Source organism: Homalodisca vitripennis, chromosome X (genome assembly GCF_021130785.1).
Source record: "Homalodisca vitripennis isolate AUS2020 chromosome X, UT_GWSS_2.1, whole genome shotgun sequence".
Taxonomy (NCBI): domain Eukaryota; kingdom Metazoa; phylum Arthropoda; class Insecta; order Hemiptera; family Cicadellidae; genus Homalodisca; species Homalodisca vitripennis.
Window position 1 is genome coordinate 66,824,840 of NC_060215.1, and position 22,155 is coordinate 66,846,994.

Sequence of the window (22,155 nt, forward strand, 5' to 3'; positions counted from 1 at the left end):
CACAGACATTATTTTACTTCATTTTTCAAAATTATAATTCACACTTTCTTACATCAAATTGTTACATAGTGTATATGGGTGGCTTTGTTTGATAATATAACAGCTGTGTAGGTCACATAACAATATGTTACAGCGATGCATTTCCTCTGTACAAGGCCTCTACTTTATGTATATTGTAGGCCTATTATATTGCCTAATGATTTATGCAAGTTTTTTAAACTGTGTTTTTAAATTTGGTAGCATCAATTTTACCCACTTACTCTTAATTTACAGCTGTACACTTTATAAAACTATTACATTTTAATGTGTTCCTTTATGTACTTTTGTATTGTAATTAATACAAGGTTATTCTAAAATAATTATTTACGTTTATCATTTTAGAGTTAATATTTATGTGGTCTCTGAATTTGTGACAACAAAGAAAATTGATGACATAAGGTATGAAAACTTGATTTAAAAATACAGCCAAAACTGTAAAAACTTCAAAAATTTGCTTTTTATGTTTGTAGAATACCTTTGATTGTTGATTACAACTCATTTTGTCCGTAGTAAATATTTTCATCAAAATTGTTACCATTTAAAACATTACACAAAACACATATTAACCACACTTAACACATAAACTTCTTATGAAGAAAACACTATTTATGCTGACAAGGCTATATCATGAATATTATTCATATAAAAGAATACAAGCAAATACATGAGGGAATGAAGAGAAAAACATTTGTTTCCTTATAGATAGAAATCAAATAAAGATAGATATATTGATCAAATGTAGTTTTTAATCACCTTTAAAATTATGCTCAATAATCATACCTTCACATATATTTTTTGGTTACACCAATTTGAATTTTACAACAATAAAACAATTCTTTTAACTAAGAACACATTATAAGAAGTTGCCTTATGTTGATTATAAGCTTTAAATAAAACTCTTTTATTCCAAATTAAATATATTACTGGTTACTTAAAGTTGGTTAGTTTTTATAATTTTCAGTGGAAATAATTTTTTGCAACTATTTTGTTTTTATAAACTTTTATGACTTTAAAAATTGGATACTATAATGTACCAATTTTATAACTTTGATTGTAAATAATCCTCTTTCTTATGGTATCAAAAAATACAATTTTCCTCAGAGGAATTGAGAGTTTAGTTCAGTCACTAAACAATCTTGTGTTTCACACACAATAAGACTAAGTAACATGAAATTAAAACATAATATGAAGATTCAACTCATTGTGAAGAATCAGTAACTATGCAACATGGTATGGTAAGTATAAAAACTATAGTATTTAGGATTTTTTGAAAATAACCTGCAAAGAGCCTTGTAATAGTATGTCACTTTTGTAGTTTAACACTGCCACTTCTAGGTTAAGCAACAAGACATAATATAACTATAATACAATTAGTGGTTACATTTATTGTGGCAATGCTTGTACAATTGTGTTTTTGGGAATAAACATATCTGATTCAGCTGCCATCACTGGTTACATACATACATACATACATACATACATATATATATATATATATATATATATATATATATATATATATATATATATATAGTCTGAAGCAAAGGGAACAAATAAGCACAGTGACCCAGGTTAACACCACAGAAGTTCTGGAGACAGAGACTGAAGACAGAGACAGTAAAGTGAACACTGTGAATCAGTGTTGGCCTATGAATCTGGTAATGACCGTAGTTGACACTTTGTAAACATTATTCAAACAAAATAAAGAAATTTTCAGGATTCATTATTTTTAACTAACTACAACTGATTGGAGAATGAGGACCATTTTCAACATCTTAATAAAAAGAAAACACATTGCATATCACACATTTACTAATACAAAACATTTAAAAAAACAATAACATTGATGTAGTAATATTATTCTTAAATAAAGAATTAAATCAGATTGGAAGGATGACCAAGGATACAGAATCCTTGGTTTTAATAACCCTTTTTTTAATTAGAGAGTTTTAATTTTCAAGTGAAAAAGTTTTATACACTTTTGTATGAAATTTTTGACGATTTGAATAAAGCTTGAAAGAGAAGAATTTGTTCTTTCGTTATTGGACAAACAGAAATCCCCAATTAATTAATTTAATTTAAATTAAATTTTACAAACCATAATTTGTTAAAAATTGAAACAATAAATAATTAAAAACCAGCTTTTACCCATAAAGTAATACTCTATATGTGCAGAGTGTAATAGCATTCTAAAATGAATCCCATTGATTACGGTACTGCCCTAGTAAGTACAGAAGTGGTAACTGCAGTTCACCCAAATTGTGGAAAAACAACATTGAAGTTTGAAAGTTGGCTGTTTCTCTTCTGTACAAAATTCTTTCATACGAATATTTTTTAAATGTGTGAAATTTGTAATTTTAGTAAAATAATACAAAAACTGTGCTTTAAAACCCAAAACTACAATTTCTATAGCAGGCTGATTGATTAAAACTTCATGGTTTGAGTACTTAGCTTATTGGCTGTAACTACGAGGGGGTACCCAAAAAAAAACCGGAATTATTTTATAAAAATTATATATTATCAAATTTTTTACAATACTGCCTTATCTCCTTCAAAATAATCTCCATTACAACTAATACACTTGTCCCAACGGTATTTCCATTGATCAAAACATTTTTTGTAGTCATCTTTTGGCTGCAAGGTCGACCTTAGTTTTTTTCTTAACCTCTTCAACGCTGTCAAATCGTTGACCTTTCAAGCCTCTTTTCATGTGTGGAAATAAAAAAAAGTCGCATGGAACGAGGTCAGGCGAGTAAGGTGCGTCGGGCAGCGGAACCATGCCGTTTTTGGCTAAAAACTGCCTAACTGAGATGGCTGTGTGTGCCGGTGCGTTGTCGTGGTGGAAGAACCAGTCTCCAGTTTGCCACAAATCGGGTCTTTTCTGGCGAACACTGTTGCGCAATCTTCTTAAAATCTCTTCTGATAGTTCCTCAATTGTCTGTCGACGGTCGGTGAGCACAAGTTCACGAATTTTCTCAACATTTTCGTCCGTTCGAGAGGTTGATGGACGTCCAGAACGAGGTTTGTCTTCAATCGACATGCCGCCATTTTTAAATCGAGCGAACCACTCGTAGACCTGAGTTTTCCCCATAGCATCATCTTTGTAAGCTGTATTCAACATTAAAATAATTTCTGCAGCATTTTTACCAAGTAAAAAACAAAATTTCACAGCTGCACGTTGTTTACTTAAACTTGCCATGACAAAAAACGAAACAAGAACAAAACAGGGTTAGCGAAAACAGTCAATACGAACGAACAGAATGCACTAGGACAACGGAACTGGGGTCACTGAGCTCGCAATGGGTTGCGCGACACACGCCTAGCGGCAGGAATGTGTACTACACGCTGCCGGCTGCCAGCAATACAATTCCGGTTTTTTTTGGGTACCCCCTCGTACATATTGCTAGATATGGTAGATCCATGGTGAAATCTGAGTAGATATATAAACAGCTAGTAAAATGTAGTGGTGCAGTTTTCCATCCAAAGTGTTACTGTTTTGACATATCTGGCTTCTGTTGGCTCACTGCTTTAACCAACAGCTATGAAACTCGTCGTATATGGACAGTCTTTATGTGAATACTACCAATTTAAACATTTTGCATTGTGGCAACATAATTACTTTTTGAAGATCTGCAGTATATATAATTTCACCATTTTCCCAGACTTTTCCTGTATTTTGTTTGTAGCTTCTTTTGCAGATGTTGCCCTCTCAATCTGAGATTGATAAAACTGACATTCTATACACTCTTGATGAAGGTTGTCATTTTTGTGAACATGAAAAGAAAAATATTCACAATTTTTACATTCTTCATTTCCCAACCTTACAAAAGCAATTTTAATTTTATAAACTTTAGACCGATAGAGTTTGTAGGAAAACACAATATTTTTATTTGAAATTATTATCAAGCATCTGGAGGATAGATCACTGGGCAAGTATCTACGAATAGGTGCGCGTTCTTGTCTACAGTGGGCAAGGATTCAATATGATTACTGAATGATCAGATTTGTTGTGGGCTTTAATGCCCTTTTCCTTTTTACATGCTGGTGAAACTAATGGTTTTACCTGTTTGTTACAGACATTTTATAGAAAATTTGTCATTTTACTTTGGAAACCCAAAAGTAGTTAAAAAAAGGTCTTAGAAATTTGAATTGAATTACTCTCTACATCTCTGAAAAACTACTGATAAGTTCTATACCTTCTAGAGTCCCAACGGCAATTTTTTTCTACAATTATTTTTTGTTAACAGATCCAACAACAAACGCTTTTTGTTCTTCTCGACTAACATCCCAATATTGGTAATTGTACTCATATGCTTCTCTTGTGACACATTTTCACAACACTGTAGTTTACATTTTGTGGTACAAATGCTTTTAGCAGCATGCTCTTCTTTCAAAAAAGTTATTTTAATTTTTTTCCGTTCATCAGGTTTAAACACTTATATGTTTTTTTTTTTTTACTGAGATTCCCTTCTTCGGTGTTAACGCCATCTGTCTACAACTATCTTTTTTATCCACAGATATCATCATTCATTTTTACATTCTCTTCAACTACCTGGGAAGAAACTTCAGAAGCCTCTTCTTCTAAATTAGGCATGTTCTAGTATAACTACAGTCTCAAGTACCAGAACCTCTTCTATTAGGCCTAGTCCTACCTCCATCTGCTTTGATCCAATATCCATGTCTATCACTTCAAAATAAACTTGTTCATATAGACTAGTGTTCATTACTGATTGCAACTCTCAAAGTTGTACACTATCATTAAAACACTCATCACCTAGTAAGTTTTTGGGGTAATTTAGACCTTGTAGATCTACATCATGAATTAATTGTTGCAGTGTACTATCTCCTTCAACATTTAAAAGATCATTATAAACTGGCAATCTCCTTGTTTAAAAGACATCACAAAAACAAAACACAAGACAGATTACTAAATATGTTTCACTGTTTAAAAGTTGCATTATCAAATCACTTCTTGAACACATTTTGGACACTCAAACATCAGTAAACTAACTTTTAAATAATGTTTTCTTATACTGAACTAACAGACAAAACTAAAATATAAACACTGAACACAATTCACCTCAAACTGTTTTGATCAACATCAGCTGTTGTAAACAAATAAGCAATTACCAACATTAATAAAGTTAAGCAAAACAGTTGAATCTTATATATGCTAAGCATTAACAACCACAAGTGTATTATAACAAGGCAATACATTAGAAACTCTGCTACATATAACCAAAATAGTGTAGTATTTGTCACTTATAGGAAAAGATAACTTATGCAAATCAGTTGAATCTGTCATTTGTGAAGCTTGTCATCAGCTGTAAGTTTTTTACCAACTTTTTATATATTTACAATCTGTTGAATCTGAAGAACAATAAATAAATATTATATACAGAAACAACATTAGCAATTAAAATTGAGTTATATGTTAACCATTTTTAACACTAACATAATTAATTCAAGAACCTTAAAGGTAGTTCCAGGATAGCAGAACAGTGGAGTTTGTACAAATTTTTAGAATTATCAAGTAGATATACCGCAAGGTTGTTTAGATGATCTATTCTTGAAAGATAATTGCGACTGAATTTGGTAATTTCTTCTTTGACTGTTGGGGTGTTCAAATCTTGATGTAACGTTTTATTGGATACATACCATGGTGCTTTTGCAATTTTTCTCAACAATTTTGATTGATACAATAGAAGTATCTCCAGATTTGAGTTGCTTGCTATGACCCATAAATGCACACCTTATGTCCAAACAGGTTTTAGGATAGTTTTATATAATAGTATCTTGTTCTTCAAATTGAGTTTTGATTTAGATCCGAGTAGCCAATTCATTTTATTTGTTTTTAAATTTAACAGCTGTCTCTTTGTCCAAATGAGGGATTTCCATGTAAGCCTTCTGTCTAAGTGCATGCCCAGATAATTTATTTCAGTTACTTGGGGTACATGAATTTCTTTCAATGTAACTGGAGGACAAAAATTTTGATTTAATGTAAATGTGAACTAATTTATTTTTGTTAATATTGATTCTCCATGTCTTGAACCATGTAGTAATTGCATCTAAGCTCTGTTGTAAGTAATGAGATGCTCAAACACAATCTTTATGGAGTGATAAAATTGCAGTATCATCTGTGAAAGTTGCAATTTGAATAGGTTCATTTTCTGGGAGGTCAGTGGTATATGGTAAGTATAAATATGGACCAAGGACACTTCCTTGAGGAACTCCAGATTCTATTGAATGTAGCTGAGTAACATCATCGTGGTATTTTATTTGAAAAAGTCAGTTTGAAAGATATGATTTTAGTATTGAAAAATAGAATGAGGCAAAAACCTCTTAATTTTTTATAATAGACCAGTATGCCACACCTTATCTTGACTGACATCTAAAAAGGTAGACGAACAATAACTTTTATTTTCTAAGCACTCCTGTATCATTTCAACTACTCTATAGGCTTCTTCTATTGTGCCATGTTTTCGCCTAAAACCAAACTGATGATCAGGTACTACAGATCAATTAATGATTGCAGTCTTCTCAGAAGAAGCTTTTCAAACAGTGTTGACGTTATAGGTAACAGGCTTATTGGTCTGTATAAGGTCAGCTGGGTGAGGGCTTCCCTGGTTTTGGGATGACAATTAGCTGGGCTCTTTTAAATTGAAGAGGTATATGTTCTAGTCTCAGTATGGCGTTAAATAAGAATGTTAAGAATATAATCACTTTTCTTGGAAGTTCTTTCAGTATTTTTTCAGTAATAGAGTCACAGCCAGGAGACGTATGAGGATTGAGATTGTGAGTTATAATTGAGCAAACTTCAGATGGTTTGAATTTTCGTAACGGGAAATTGAGTTGAAGTGGAGAATCTAAATACTTGTGTATTACCTCTCCTTTGTTTACAAAGGCATCATTTGATTTGAAAACACTGGTGAAATATTCTGCAAATGCCTCAGATTCTTCAATGCTACTTTTCACCCAGTTTTCATCAGTTTTTAAAATAGGGGAAGTGAATATCTTAGGTTGCTTAATTCTTTTAGTTACTTTCCATAACAAATAGTCTGTAGCTACGGTTGCAAAGGAAGACTAGGTATACTCTTCAAACCACTGGTTTTAAAAATTAACAATGATGTTTTCAGGTATTGAGCTGCCCTTTTGAAGTTTGCCTTATCAATTGGATTTCTACTGTTTTGCCATATTCTTCCTAATCTTCTTTTCTCAGCAATTTTTTCTGATTGTAGTAACCCTATCTTCTCAACTTTTGAGTAACGGTGTAAGGGTGTAGTCTCTTTGGCAGAGCATTGCAAACAACCAATAAAGTAGGCTGTTGCATTTTCTAAATCCTCAACACTTTTCAACGAAATGTTCAAATTTCAATTTCCATTTAATGAATTACTAAATTGAACTCAGTTAGTAAATTTTTTATGTAAGATTTGTCTTGACTTTTTTTAAATACCTTTTGAGATAAAATATCTAACAAATTTGGAATTTTTCGCATATCAGTTAGCTAGTATGTAGGTTCACCCGTAGGAATATGATTGTAATGATTATCATTTAGAACCTTTAATAGTTGTTGCCAATCGAGAACCCCATTCTTGGTGTTTCGCGTTGTAATCACCTCCTGCTATAAATTTATTTTCTAATTTAGTGAAAAACTGTTCAAATTGTTGTTTGGTTAAAACATGTCTGGAGGGAAAATAAATTGCTGAAAATGTAATAGGGCCTAACCAATCTTCAAGAACAATGCTGGAAACTCTCTAAAGCTGGTTAGTTGATAATGTTTAATTGTGTCTTTTATTAAAATGACAGTACCCCATATCATTTCTGTGAATATTCTACACATCTCGAGCGAAGGTTACCCCTTCTGTAGCTAAACTATTTTGAGAGGACTGGTTTTGTATAACATTAGTTGGGTTGTTTCATCTAGAATGATCCTGGTTGGTTTCAAAAGTCTTCTTTCTAAGGGGAGGGAATTGTTTGTTTTGTATTTCTTTATACACAAAACAACTTTGTAGTTAGCAGGATGCTCACCAGAGCACAAAACACAAGAAGGGGGTACTGTTAAAGGCTTACTGCAAACCTTTGTATCAGGATCCTGGGAACATTTAACACAACGAAATGTATTTTGACAATATGATTTAGTATGTCCATAACATTGGCAACGTTTACAATGAACAACTTCTTTCTTTTTATTAGGTGGTTCAAATAAAACTTTAGTGTTTAGTAAATACTGAATTTGAAATATTTCTTTATTACGATCACAAGGCTCCAAATCAATAAAAAAATAGACATTGGTTTCTTTGTGATTCAATTTCTTACATTGATCAGATTTTTTACTTTGTGGCAGTTTTCTTCTATCGCTATTTTTAGGTCTTTAATAGAAATAGAGTAATGCATATTCTTCAGTACAACCCTATATGCTCGATCTTGCTTTAGCTAGTAAGTATGGAAACTGATATTCAAGTTTGTGAGTTCTTTGACTATTTTCCGTTAAGCGTCAGGAGAAGATGGAAAAAGTTTAATTCTGTCTTGATTAAGACACTTGTACGAGTATTCAGTTTTACTTACCATTGAATCTAGGGCTTTGATCATCAGTGAAACATTTTTCACTCGTGGCAAAAATATGGGAGATGGCTTTGAATTTTTATTATGTTGTTAGTGACAATATCTTCATCCATTGAATTTTCTCTGTTAGAGGATAGTAATTCATAGCTATTACTGAGTCAAACAGTGCCATCATTTCTTTGTCCAGTAACTTTACTTTAACAATGGTGCTTGAGTCCATTGTATGGCGAAGAATTAATATTACTTTTAGTGTTTCTTCACTTAACTGTTTACCAATTATCCAATTCGTTATCAGATATATAACTATCCGATGATTTGTACTGATTTAATTCCAATACGTTAGAGTTCTTCCTAAATGAGGAAATATACTTATGATCATGTTCATGAGCGTTCTGTTTCATAGAGGAAGAAAGATAAACGAAAAAGTTCTTAACCTAAAAAAAAATAAATGGAATATATCAAACCAAGGAATGTTCACAATTGAAACTAAACTAATGCACTGACTTTACATGATTAATTCATCTCGCTTTAACTAATCAAAACACAAATATGTCAAACATAAATAAAATCCCAGAGAAAAATGAATGTGTATGTATTGCTGCTACTCTTGCAACAATGGAACATTATCAGCTGTAAGTAGGTTTTTCTATGCCTAATAGCTGTAACTGTGTTAGATTCAACCAAATTAACTAAGAATTTGTCATTTACTACTACTTAGCTTAGTAAAGTAGTTGAACACTGCACTTACGGGTAACACAATAACAACTTTTCAATAATATTTTGGGTGCTTTCGGCCATATTTTATCCTAAAAATAGACCCTATAAACTGCATAGAATCCCAAGGTATCAATATCTCAATATGGACCAACATGTCAGTTACCATATCTATGTTTAGCAGAGTAGAGTAAAAACATGTTGCAAGTATCTTTTTTAAACTGTCAAACTAGTTTGTCTCATATCATTTAATTTTGCATTAACTTACTACCTCTCTTCAAGTCCAATGGATGAGAATAATATGTATATAAAATGCTTAATTACAATTAAAGTGTAAGTTTTAAATTTGCATAGTTTACTTCTGAAATACAATTTGTTAAAAAAATTCACCTCAAAAGTAAAAGTACAGTGCTAGTTTGGTTTTTAATTATTATTTTAATTTCCTATCTTGAAAATGAAAAGAAATGAACAAATCCAGATCCCAACAACATGTTTTGCATTAAAAAGTTGTTGCACCAAAAAAACTTTTTACACTTGAAAGAGTAACTTGTTAACACAGTTATGAATAGAAGGTGGCATCCGAAAATATATACTATTTCAAGATAAAGTATTCAATATACTAAAGTATTTTAAAACTAAAATATATATATATATATACACATAAACCATGTATGGCTGATGCAAATTGTAGTTTTTTTATTCATGGATGAAAATGTAGATGTTTCGGAATAACCTTGTGTAGCGACAAATAAATATACTAATTGTAACTATAACTGATTTATTAGAAAGTACCAAACTTACAATAGAAGCTCACATATTGATAATCTGCTTAATACGAGGTAGAGAATAAAATGCCCGATATTGTGGCCTTCTCTTCCAACTGCATTGATGGAGAAAACACAGTCATTTAGTATTTTTGTTTTGTTTCTGCCATTAAAGACAGAACAGATGTTTGTGTTTAGTTTCCAGATTTTGAAATGTAAATTTTAGAGCAGCATGTAAGTAGCATCATATTTTGCACTTTGTTTCAAACATCTCTCTCACCTTTCAGGTGTTATAAATAAACATTAGGAATAAATGAAATGAAAACATTGCAGCATAAAATTCCAAAAGTGTTAAAGGTTGGTTTAAGAAACTATTTTTCTCTACCTCATATTTTGATATATTTCATTTTTTTAATAATAGATAAATTACAAGTACATGAAAAACCTGATAATACATTTAGATCCTGGATTGAATTACAGTGGAATTAAGCAGTTATTATATTAGTTATTGAACAATTATCAAGGTTGTCTGAAAAGGTAAGTAATGAATGGTCTTAAAAGGTAACAGAAACATTTTTATCTCTTTCTTTGTTATCACAAGTGTGAAACCACAAGTCTTGTTTGTTAAACATTACCTAATTATTTGACTCTTATTAATCAAAATACCAATATGTATATCTTCTGAGATTTCATAGTCAGTTATAAATGCTGGAGCTGGAGTGAGCCACAGGTAATGAGCAACTATACCAGAGATAATCAGCTCTTTTTCAACTAACTTAGCACCTATCCCAAGCTGGAGCTTGGATTAAAGTGTGTACAAAACTACTAACAATTTTTGTATATATGTGAATTTCAAAATGAATATAGGGATTTTAAGGTTTTGTAATATTTTTTTATCATTTTGACAAGTATGTATTGTTTCCACTATTTTCTGATAAAAGATAGCAGTAAAGATAGCAACTAATGAACAGAAAGATTTTGTTGTTTTACTGTATGCAAAGTCTGGGTATCCTTTAAGTAGGGGTCGGAAAATCTCCACTAAGTGGTGAAGTTGCAACGAGATTCCTCAAAGGTTGTTCTTTTTCGGTGATTTAACTGTAACTGGTGTTTTTCATCTTAATGTGATACAACCCTATCCTCAATTGGATAAAGAAGAACTAGAAAACTGGATTTGGCAAGATGGTGCACCGTCTCACTGGCATAACGGAATAGATTATACGACATTACACCCAACTGATGGAGTATTCACTGGGGGCCAGATGACAGTCTTATTTTGCATTGTTTTCACATTCACCTGCTCTGATATCATGTGTCTTTTATCTTGGGGTTTCATAAAGAAAAAGAATCAGCTGCCAGCTGACCTATTCAATTCAAGAAACAGGATTGAAGCAACTAATGCAAAAATTACACCAGAAAGTGATAAGCTTATTGGAATAACTTGTTTATTAACTAGATGTGTGCTCACAAACAAAAGGTGCTCACTTTAAACTATTATAGAAGAAAAAACTGTTTGATTTGCTCCATCATATATAATGTTGTATATAAATCCTTAAAATCCTGGTATTCATTTTGAGACACCTGTCTGTATAAAACACAGAGAATATAAGAAAATATCAAATTAAGAACTGATTAAAAAAATATGATAAATATGTAGACATGTTATGGTATTGTTATTATCACTCAGTTCACCACAATCTATCTATTATTGCTTTCTTTACCCAATTATTTAAGATGATAGTTTCTTTGGCTTTGCTGCTGATTGAGGCACAGGTTACTTGACAATACCATTGCAAAACTAACAAGAACTCCTAGAACCTCTTTGGTTGCCTCCTGAGCTCACAGAGCATCCATAGCTTGTAACTTACTTCAGTATTACTACTCTAGCGGTATGTAATTATTACGTTCAGAAAAACTCTTAACCTTCTTGGGAAGTACCTAACAAAAAAGGTTTTTAAGTTTGATCAATAATATTAAAGATAAAGCATGATAAACATGATAAATTGGTTCTGATGATTATAATGGTCCCAAGATCATTTTGATGACATAAAAAGCTGAAATTTTATTCACTTTTGTCTGTTTCATACATATATACAGATAGATACCAACAGCTTACTCTTCAATACTAAAGAGAAATGATAAAATTATGTACACACTATACATTTAAAGTAACTTGAACAGTGGACAACCAGAGCTGTTTTAAAATTATATAATTTTACATCATGTATTAAAATATTTATGCTTATTTACCACATTAACCAAATAAAACATTCTATACTTGTGTATACTCCAAACCTGCTGTTATATTATACATATATATAGTTTTTTAACCAATTGCTTACATTTATTTATTTCCTCTTAATCTAAAATGTATTCATGTTTTATCAGCAAGCTAAGGTAAAGAGCTGAACTTCAACAGTTATTACAAGAGTTTTGGTTATAAGGCAAAAGATGAAGATAATCTAAATATATATTTCGAAATAATCACTGTATGATTGTAGAGGTATTTCACTCAAAAGCTAATACAAACCTTAACTTTCTTATTGTGTTTACTTTGCACCATATCTGGCAAACTCTTTGCTGTGGTAAAACTCCAGAAAAGTATAAGCAATATATAAAAACATTGTGTTAGGATGTAAACCATTATAAGCTAAAACAATGTTATTTTGTAGGCATAATTATTGGTGTGCCAATTTCATTTTAGTTTGGTTTTTTAAAAAATAGTTTCTGGTTCTAACTACCTTTTTCGGTAGCAATTTTACTTTAATTATTGAGTGTTCCACAGTAATATTTTGTAAGTGATGAAATCTTTAGGTGCAATATAAATGTAATGTTCATAGAGTGGTATTGCTTTTAGTTATTTAGAAAAAACTACTTTTTTATATACCATACCGGCCCAGAGCTTTCTAAACATGGTGTCTTAATAAATCTTATGAAAGGATAACATGAGTATGAACATTGTCATCATTATATGTTACTACATCAATGTAACACATACAACAATTTAAAAAAACATTTTAAAAATCTTTAAAAAATGATTTTGCCTGTCCAGTAGCAAAAACTCAGTGACAACAGAGTGACCGGTTTCAGTGTGAGGATCTCTTGATGAGCGAATTTCTTTTCTTAATATCCAATCTTACTAAAAAGTAAATCAAAAGTGTTATTTCCTTGAAGATGGTGATACAGTAAAAATCTTATCATTGAACAAAAAGATGTTATACAAGGCCTATCCAGAAAGTAACAGACGTTTTGAAATAAAAAATTAACAAACTGAAATAGGAACATTTTATTACATACATTTAAAAGCTACACTCTTAGGCTATTTTCAACGTGATCTCCATTCAAATTGAGACATTAATCATAACGTGACACAAGTGTTTCATTTCCAGCTTTGTAAAAATCTGCTGACCGACATCTTAACTACTGATTAACACCAGCGTGAAGTTCAGCATCACTATCAAAGCACTGCGTTTCGAGCCATGTCTTCATCCCTGGAAAAAGGTGGTAGTCGCTTGGTGCCAGATCTGGCCTATACGGCAGATGATAAACACTTCCCAATCAAAATCATCCAAGACTTGTGTGTATGGGGACATGCACTGTCATGGAAAAACAAACTTTTTGAGGTAAATTTTCCCCTATGCTTATTTTGTATTGCTTGCTGTAGCTTCTGCAATGTTTCATATTACCTCTGTGCATTGATTGTTGATGGTCAGTCAAGGAAATCAACCAGAATCACAACCTTAGTATCCCAATAATCAGTTGCCATAATCCTTCTCGCATAGTTTGGAGACATTTTCTTGGTTTTTTTTTGAGAATGTGTATGCAATTCCATACACTGCATTTTTGTATCACAACTGACATGCTTCACCCATGTTTCATCACCAGTAATGATATGATCGATAACTTCGTTACCATGTTTGTCGTATTCATCAAGGAAAGTAAACTTCATGAAATTTGTGGGAAATGTTCCAAGAGTTCAGTCATTGTAAAACAGCGATTCTCACGAACTTTGTCATTGAATTTCAACATCAAATCTTCAGTCACTACGCAAGGCCTCCACTACGACTATCATCATGAACATTGGAGTGGCCATTTTTTAAGTCAATACACCACTGCCTTATTCTGCTTACACTCATTATTCCATGTCCATAAACTTCACACAGTTGGCGATAGATTACAATTGATTATAGTTTTTTTGTCAACAAAAACCTTATCACTGAATGCACTTCACAAGTGGCGGGATTTTCAATTGCAGCACACATTTTAATTAATTACAGTGAAAAAAGTCAAACAGATACAGAACGCGCTGTTATTCATTCAAAAACGTCTGTTACTTTCTGGATAGCCCTTGTATTAAAACAATAACTTACAAAGAATCATGGATGCTTTCAACATTAGCAAGTATGTTGTGCTGAACAAGATGCAACAGATATCTTAGAGTGCAAAGTAACCAAATTCTTTCAAAACAATGAAGTTTTTGTTACAACTCTTCAAATCTCCTAATCAAGTTTCATTGAGCATATTAACAACACTTGCAGGACTTTGTTGGGGAATAAAACTCTTAGAAATAGGTTGAAACTTTGTAGATTTTACGTTGAAAGTCTGTTCATTAATTTACCGGTTCCCGAAACACTTAAAATGAATAAATCTGGATTAAAAGAAGTTAGAATATTAAACGAGAGAACTAAACTTCCGGTCTCTATAATAAGGGAACTTTTAGAATTATGCATTAAATGGAACTATTTTAAACTAGTGAGTCAAATGTATCATCAAGATGAGGGAATGGCTGTGGGATCTCCTCTATCACACACTTTTGTCAATACTGTCATGGAAGAATTCAAGTAAAAAGCCCTGGTTTCTCACTCAATTCAAACCAAAGATTTGGTGGAAATATGAGGATGAACTTTTGTTGTCTTGAATATCTGTTATGAATTGTCCTCATGAAGACACAAAATAAATAAACTTCTGATTTAAATAAATATCACCACTTCTCAATCTATTTGCTTAACACAGAGTTAGAAGTCCTTAATATACTCTCCTTTTTGGTTGTGTATATTTAGTAATGGACAGGAACGTCCTTGAGAAGGAGCGTGTTGAAAGTACAGGAGTCAGTTGTAAATTTCCAATCATTCCATAAAATATCTATCAAAGAAGCAGATGTATACTCTTTATTTGATAGAGCAATGAACTTGTTCAATTATGGCCTAAAAGGAAAGATTAATTTTAAAAAAGTAGAATTGGAGCCTATACAGAATATATGCCCTCAGTCTGTCATAAATAAGCAAAAAAAGAAATATTATACAACATCTGAGTCAAAAAATTAAAATTAAGAAAACTTTAAATGGATATGTGCTGGAATAATTTGAGAAGGTAAGGAGAGTAGGCAGAAAACATAAATTTATAGAGCAGCATTTGAAGCACTCTTTGGCAAAGTCTCGCAAAAAATAAAACACATGATGAAAATTAAGACTCAAGAAACTGCATAAAGTAATATGTGTTCTTGTGATAGGAGATATATATATCTTCCATACATATAGTTGCTAAACATCATAACATAAAGTAGCATGAAGCTAAAGTAATGCATCATAAAGAGAATTTTTTAATGATAATTACTTGAAGCGTCATACCCAAAATTAGCAGGTCAATCACTAAATTTATCTTCTGCTGATGTCACTGGCTATTAATAATTAAAAAAGAACTAACCAGGAAACCTAAACAAATTCAAAAATTAAAGAAACCCCACCAATAAAATCAAGGCACACAATAAAATCCAGAAAAAGAGATAACTAAATGGTAACACATTCCTCCTTCCTGCACACTTGTACTATATTGTCCTATGTTGGCTTTGATGGAAGCAGGCAAGCCACTAAATTAGGCTGGTGTGATGATGAGGGTTAAACCGTAGCCTTCCTGTTCAGACACAACTTGCCTGCTGTAATGTTGGAGTCGTGTTTCAACGGTACATCAGTGTTGTGTTTTTGTTTATGCTTCACCTGACAGTGCTGAATTCAAGTATTTGTGTATGTTTTTAACGTACAACCTTTTAGCATGATTTGTAATATTATATCTTATAATTTAAGATTTTACACCTTAAGAAGAGGACAAATACTACTTCTTATAAGTAACACATGCATTACAGGAGCTCAGTAGGGAACTTGAAGCCACAATTGAATTTACCTAAGTTTGCTTAGTTCATTTATTGATGAATTAACAAGATGCATATATAATATTTTTAGTCATCTTCTACAACTCTCTCTCTCTAACATAAGTTTACTAACAAAAAGACAATTGTTGTTTTACATTTTTTTGTGGTAATTTTTATGATGTAATTTTCTGTATGTATTTCAAACCCTAACCTATTATAAACACAAATAAATATTTTTAATTTATTTTTATTATAAAAAACAACGAAATGTCATGTATGCCAGAGATCAGTGTTGTTGATTTACTCTTATCTTGAGGAAGAGCAGGTTAGATCATTTATTGCTAGAATTAACCACTGCAGTCACTACAGTTTTTATTGATTGATTTACATGGCTTATAAAACTGTTTCTAAAATGTACAATCTTACTGGACATAAAACAGAGTACAATATGACTGATTGCCACATCTTTTGTGAAAAAGCCTCAAGTATCTTACTGGACATAAAACAGAGTACAATATGACTGATTGCCACATCTTTTGTGAAAAAGCCTCAAGTCTGACTAGAAGTTGAATACAATATCATTGTGTAAATATAATTAAATGTTGGCTTCAATTTTGGTAAAATTCAAATAAAATGAAACTACATATTTATGTTAATAAATTTAAAAATTACTCTATAGCGGTTCATTTGAGTTGATTATGCTACTGATTTAATAATTAAAACTAAAAAGGAAATAAACATAAATAAAGAACTATAACATATAAACTATATAACAACGAAACTCATACAAGTTTCAAAAACATGGTTACAATATCACAAATAGAACTTCAAGTATTCTGGGTGTGTTTTCCTTAGATCCCATTTTTCTTAAAGCAGGATCGAAACACATTTTGTTTTATCTGTGTTTTTCATGCATTTATTTAAATAAATGGTTAAATACAATATGTGACTGATAAATTAGAATGCAATTGTAACAGCCTATATGTTTTCAACAGTTCGAATAAAACCAGCGAACTATCAAATAAGGGAGCAATATAAATTATACGTCGTTCATAGTTAATGTAGCGGTAGAAAACGTATACCGTCATCAGTCGTATAGAATAAGTATACAAACATCACCTATTTATACTTGTACTAAATGTTATAATATAATAGATATGCATTTTAGCTTGGAACATAGTGCACGAAGTTTACACCAGTACAAACACACGACATTACAACAGATGGTGCTTCTTGTCTCAGATACATCAGTTGAGGTACTTACAGTTTAATTACTGTAAAAAATAAAGAAGAAAGATAAAAAACAGTAATAGAAAAAATTAAAGCCTCTACATTTTTCAGATCATTTGGTAGGTTTAACGTTTCCAAAAACACCTTACAAAAATGTATCGAGTTATTTAATTTTGTTCACTTATTTACTATCTTTTTCTATTAGTTTTTCATCAGTAACTGTGAGCCCACTTTTTGAAGAAGCAAATTTCTCAATAGCTTCTGCTGAGATCTGGACAATGTGACGAAGGTCAACCCTTTGTAGGGAATGGCAGCGACTAAGATATTCTAAGGATGTCTCTGTGAGCAGTCGGCACCCTGCCAGATCCAAGCAGGTCAAGGTGAAGATGGTCGAGGCAGGGTGTGTGGCTAACTGAGCAACTCCTGCATCCGTCAAGCGTGGACATGATGACATATCTAATGTAGACAAATTAGGTAAGTTTTGCACTACGTAACGCAATGACACATCAGACAGATCGCATCCGGCTAGCTTGAGGGTGTGTAAATGTCTTAACCGTGATTTAGTGTCTACTAGTCCAGGGCGGGAATCGGGTGGGGGGCTCAATAAGTCTCGAAGTGAGGCGTCATTTAGGCCTGTCACAAAGCTCAGATCCAGTGAAGTGAGGGGAGGACAAGTGCAGGTGCGTAGAGCCGAAGCACCTAACCAAGAGCAACCCTGCAGCGACAACTCCTTCATCTGAGGTAGCCGCACCACCAGCCATGTCAACTGTCTCTTAGCGATCGGGGTCCAATCCAGAATCAGTGTTTCTGGTTGTTTTCTTACGATATTCATTAGACACGCCCCAGACAGTCTTTTCCCTGACACATCCATTTTTTTCCAGAGGCTCGGATCACCGCTCACATTTGACCATGCACGGCAAACTAACGCACAGCGTGCAAGATCTAGTGGAGAGAGATAAGCGAATATGTTGAGTAGACATGTTCTCTCCACTACAGGACCTGTGTTCTGAGGCTTCACCATTAGGGAAGGACCGTTAGGTTTGATCCCTGCTGGTCTAACAGGATAAACAGGTCTTCGAAGCAGTTTATTGGAGTTGCCAATTAGTTGGTAGGCGAGCTGAGTCCTAAGGTCCGATTTACGTGGCTCATGGTTGCTTGATAGATCATCCAAACTCTGGCCATGTTTTACAGAAGATGCTCCATTCATGTGGTGGTGATGGTGGTGGTGATGATGATCTCCCATATTATCACCAGACCAGCGCTGTAACAATTAGACTATGTGATAACAATAAAACAAATGAAAAGTTCCATTGATAAAATATCTAATATTCTCCTACTGGACTGATCCATTTCATAACTGTCCCAGGACATGGTTGCTAGATTATAATAGACATTTGTTAAAAGAAACACATAGTACACAAGAACATGCTTTATTATCATGTAGATGATTTTTTTATTCAAATTCAAATCTCTTTATTGCAAACTTGGTATCAATCAATAACAAAATTTAAACAAAGGACTTATTTGACACCTGAAACATTGATTGTTTTCTTATGAACCAACCTTACTTGGTTTGAAACTATACTTTACCAAGAGTCAGAATAAGAAATTTAATTTAATATGAATGTCACACAATTTTGAAAATGCACTGGTATTAGGAAATTGTCTATATACATTAAAATTTGTATTAAAATTACAACGGTACTTGTTTTAACGAAATCTGTTAACACATAAGTGAGCACGACTTTAAAGGTATGCTTGCACACGCAGAAAGCAATAAACATTTTGTCAGTTGAAATGCATCAGCTGTTTCTACATGTTTGTTGTTCCTGACTCATGCAAGCATGTCTATAAAGTGGTTGTATACACTTATGCGTTAACAGATTATCATTGAAAAAAGTACTGTTAGAATTGTAATAACAATTGTAAATTAGTTGGTATGTTGTAAATTTGTGTATAACAATACTGGCTTTTTTGTAATTTAATTTTGAAATTTTTCAACGTCATTTTGTTAATATTAAAGCAAACCACATTACTTTTTTTAGCGTTTCTCTTATTTATACAACCTATGTCCAAAGTTTTGTATCTGTAGCTGTACTAGTTCTAGAGATTATAATTTTTTAATAAAAAATTCAAAATGGCGACTATCAGCTAAATGACACACTTCTCGATCTGTTTTAATAGAACATTTTTTGTTTTAAATGTTGAGTACTATTACCGACAAAAGTTTGTGACACAGTTTTCTGAACTCCCTGTATTTATGTATATAAACACAAATCTTGGGTTTCATAAAAGATTTGTGATATCAAGGAATTTTTGTTTATTAGGTTCATCTGACTAGGGTGAAGATGGAAAAACCTCATGGTATTGACGCTTGTGACTAAGGTAAGAAAACTAAAGTAGGGCATACATGAGTGATAAAACATCCTTTCTTGGCATCCATTAGCTTTCCTTTATTCATCAAACTTTCAAAGGACTGAACAGTATCCATCAACACTCTCACTGTATCAATTACAACAAATGTAATGTGGGGTTTTCAAGCATCCAAAATTATACCCTATACAAATCTTTTAATATAAAAAACATTTTGTTTTTTATTTAAATAATACTGAACATTCAAAACTGCACCTTTCTGCCCCTTGAAAACAATCAAATCCATTTAGTAATAAAATACCTTGTAGTACAGCACTATATTGTTTTCCAAATTAGTGTATGAATTTAAAATGTTATGCTGCAATTTGAATAAAGTTCAAACTTATATGCAGCTTCAGTGCTAAACAATATGTAAAATTGACCTTAAATAGAACCTGTTATAAAAGGCCTCAAAATACAAAATGTTATTAATAAAATATTACTTATTTTACTGAGAAAATGAGAAAAGCTTGTTTATATCTCTATTCCTGAGATTCGTCAAATTTTCAAAAGCTTGAGAACCTGGCTACTTTGGCCCTGTCTTGTAGTAAAATTAGTAGAAATATTCATTTTGATGTTTCAATTCTTTAATTAAAACAAATACTTTGACCGCAAATGTCAAGAAATTGGGGCAAAATGGTGGATCAGTACATTAAGTCTGTTGAGGAGGATGACTGTTGGAGTGGGTGATGCTCCATTAGTGTTAAAAACTTTTACTAGCCTAAGCATGAGGTAGTACTTTACCCTACTCGCTATGACTGGAAAAGGCTGGAACAGAGTTATCCTCCCCTTCTTCCAAGGTGACATCCCTGAGATATAGAGCTTGCTATCCCTCCCCATGGTATCTCAACAAGAGATAACCCTTACCCATTCTGAAAATCCTATCACTTCAGAAGCAAGTGTCCTATTAGGATTAGGTGCAATGAGGGGTTTGCAAAACAATTTCAGTGTGGTAAAAGATGTTTTGAAATTCAACAGTTTCATACCTAGACGTGTCACTGAATTATTGCTTACTTAATAATTCAGTATATTAAAGCTACTAACATGGGAAATTTGATTTATAAAGATTGAGTTTGTGTTATAAAAGTATTCCTGTCATTGAGGTTTATCAATTGTTTCTTTCTAAGATGATAACAAATTCATACTGTTGAGGTACTTTTAGCATTGACAGTTATGAGAAATTCGCAAGGATTAAAAATACAAATTCATACAAATTAAAAATATGTGCTGTTGAAGATTATGTAATTAATGTTAATTACAGATAATCAGTGAGCTCACTTTTTAATAGTAAGTACATTTTTTGTGTTGTTATTGGAACACAAAAATCAATTTACAATACAAAAACTTGAAAACATGAAAGTGCATTATATATGTGTTTTATAAACTGGTATCATGATAAAACATAAATAAATGTTTCAAATGTCACTTTTATATAAAGCAGTTATTTCAGAGGTATTTTGTTAATAGCGAGACATGTGTGAACATACACATTACAAATAGAACCATGAAAACATGCTAAAATATTTATTTACATGTAGCAATATTATGTATTAGCATTACATTGTGGTATTGGCAACATAGTTGTGTTGTGATAAATTTTTTTAACACTTATGAAAAGAATTTACTCTTATCAACAATTTACTAGAGTAAAGAATCGTCCTTACCCCCATGACCGAGTTGTCATCGGTTTCACTTTTGCTACGCTTCATAGGTGGCAAATCATTTTCAATGGAGGCATCGTAGTAGCTGTCATTGCTGGATCTGGAGCCATCTGAATCAACCTGTACATAAAATGATTTTGCTTGAGATTGTGCAATTCTTTTATAAATATGTTTACAGTTAATTCTGATCACTCAGTATGGACCAGCAGTGAATGTGTTTAAAAAGTACAGTAAACTGCAAACAAAACACTTAAAAACTCAAAACCATTATTTTTTCTTGGAATGACTTGTTTTCTTTCAGTTGTATGCTCACACACTGCCATTGGAACAAGCTCAAGAAAGCCAGTTTACACTAACAACCACATCACTAACCTCTATTAGTTACTAATGTAGAAAACGTTTCTTCCGATCACCCACAACCTGAGGACTACCCCAAAAGTGGTGTGCTTAGACATTGGGCCATTGCTAACAGCTCATGGCAGATTGCTTCAGACCACTGACCAAGACCTTTAGGTCCATGTTTCTCTTAGTTGTTATGACAAAAACAATGGTCACATTCCTTGGTATTTTTGTTATGTGTGCTGGAGTTGTAGTTAGTCTAACAATGCCTTTGGGGACCTAACAAAAAAGA

General features: G+C 32.3%; 1 protein-coding gene across 3 annotated transcripts in view; it reads right to left on the minus strand.

The window, feature by feature from the left end:
- Positions 1-10,076: 10,076 nt before the first annotated feature.
- Positions 10,077-22,155, minus strand: part of LOC124369113 (jmjC domain-containing histone demethylation protein 1) — a 100,062-nt gene continuing 87,983 nt past the window's right edge. For all 3 annotated transcript variants that reach the window (XM_046826867.1, XM_046826865.1, XM_046826866.1), the window contains exons 13-14: positions 21,528-21,644; positions 10,077-18,712 (exon numbers count right to left, since the gene is read on the minus strand). In XM_046826867.1, the coding sequence (XP_046682823.1) occupies positions 17,633-18,712; positions 21,528-21,644 (1,197 nt within the window). In that variant the 3' untranslated portion in view covers positions 10,077-17,632. The remainder of the gene's footprint in view (positions 18,713-21,527; positions 21,645-22,155) is intronic.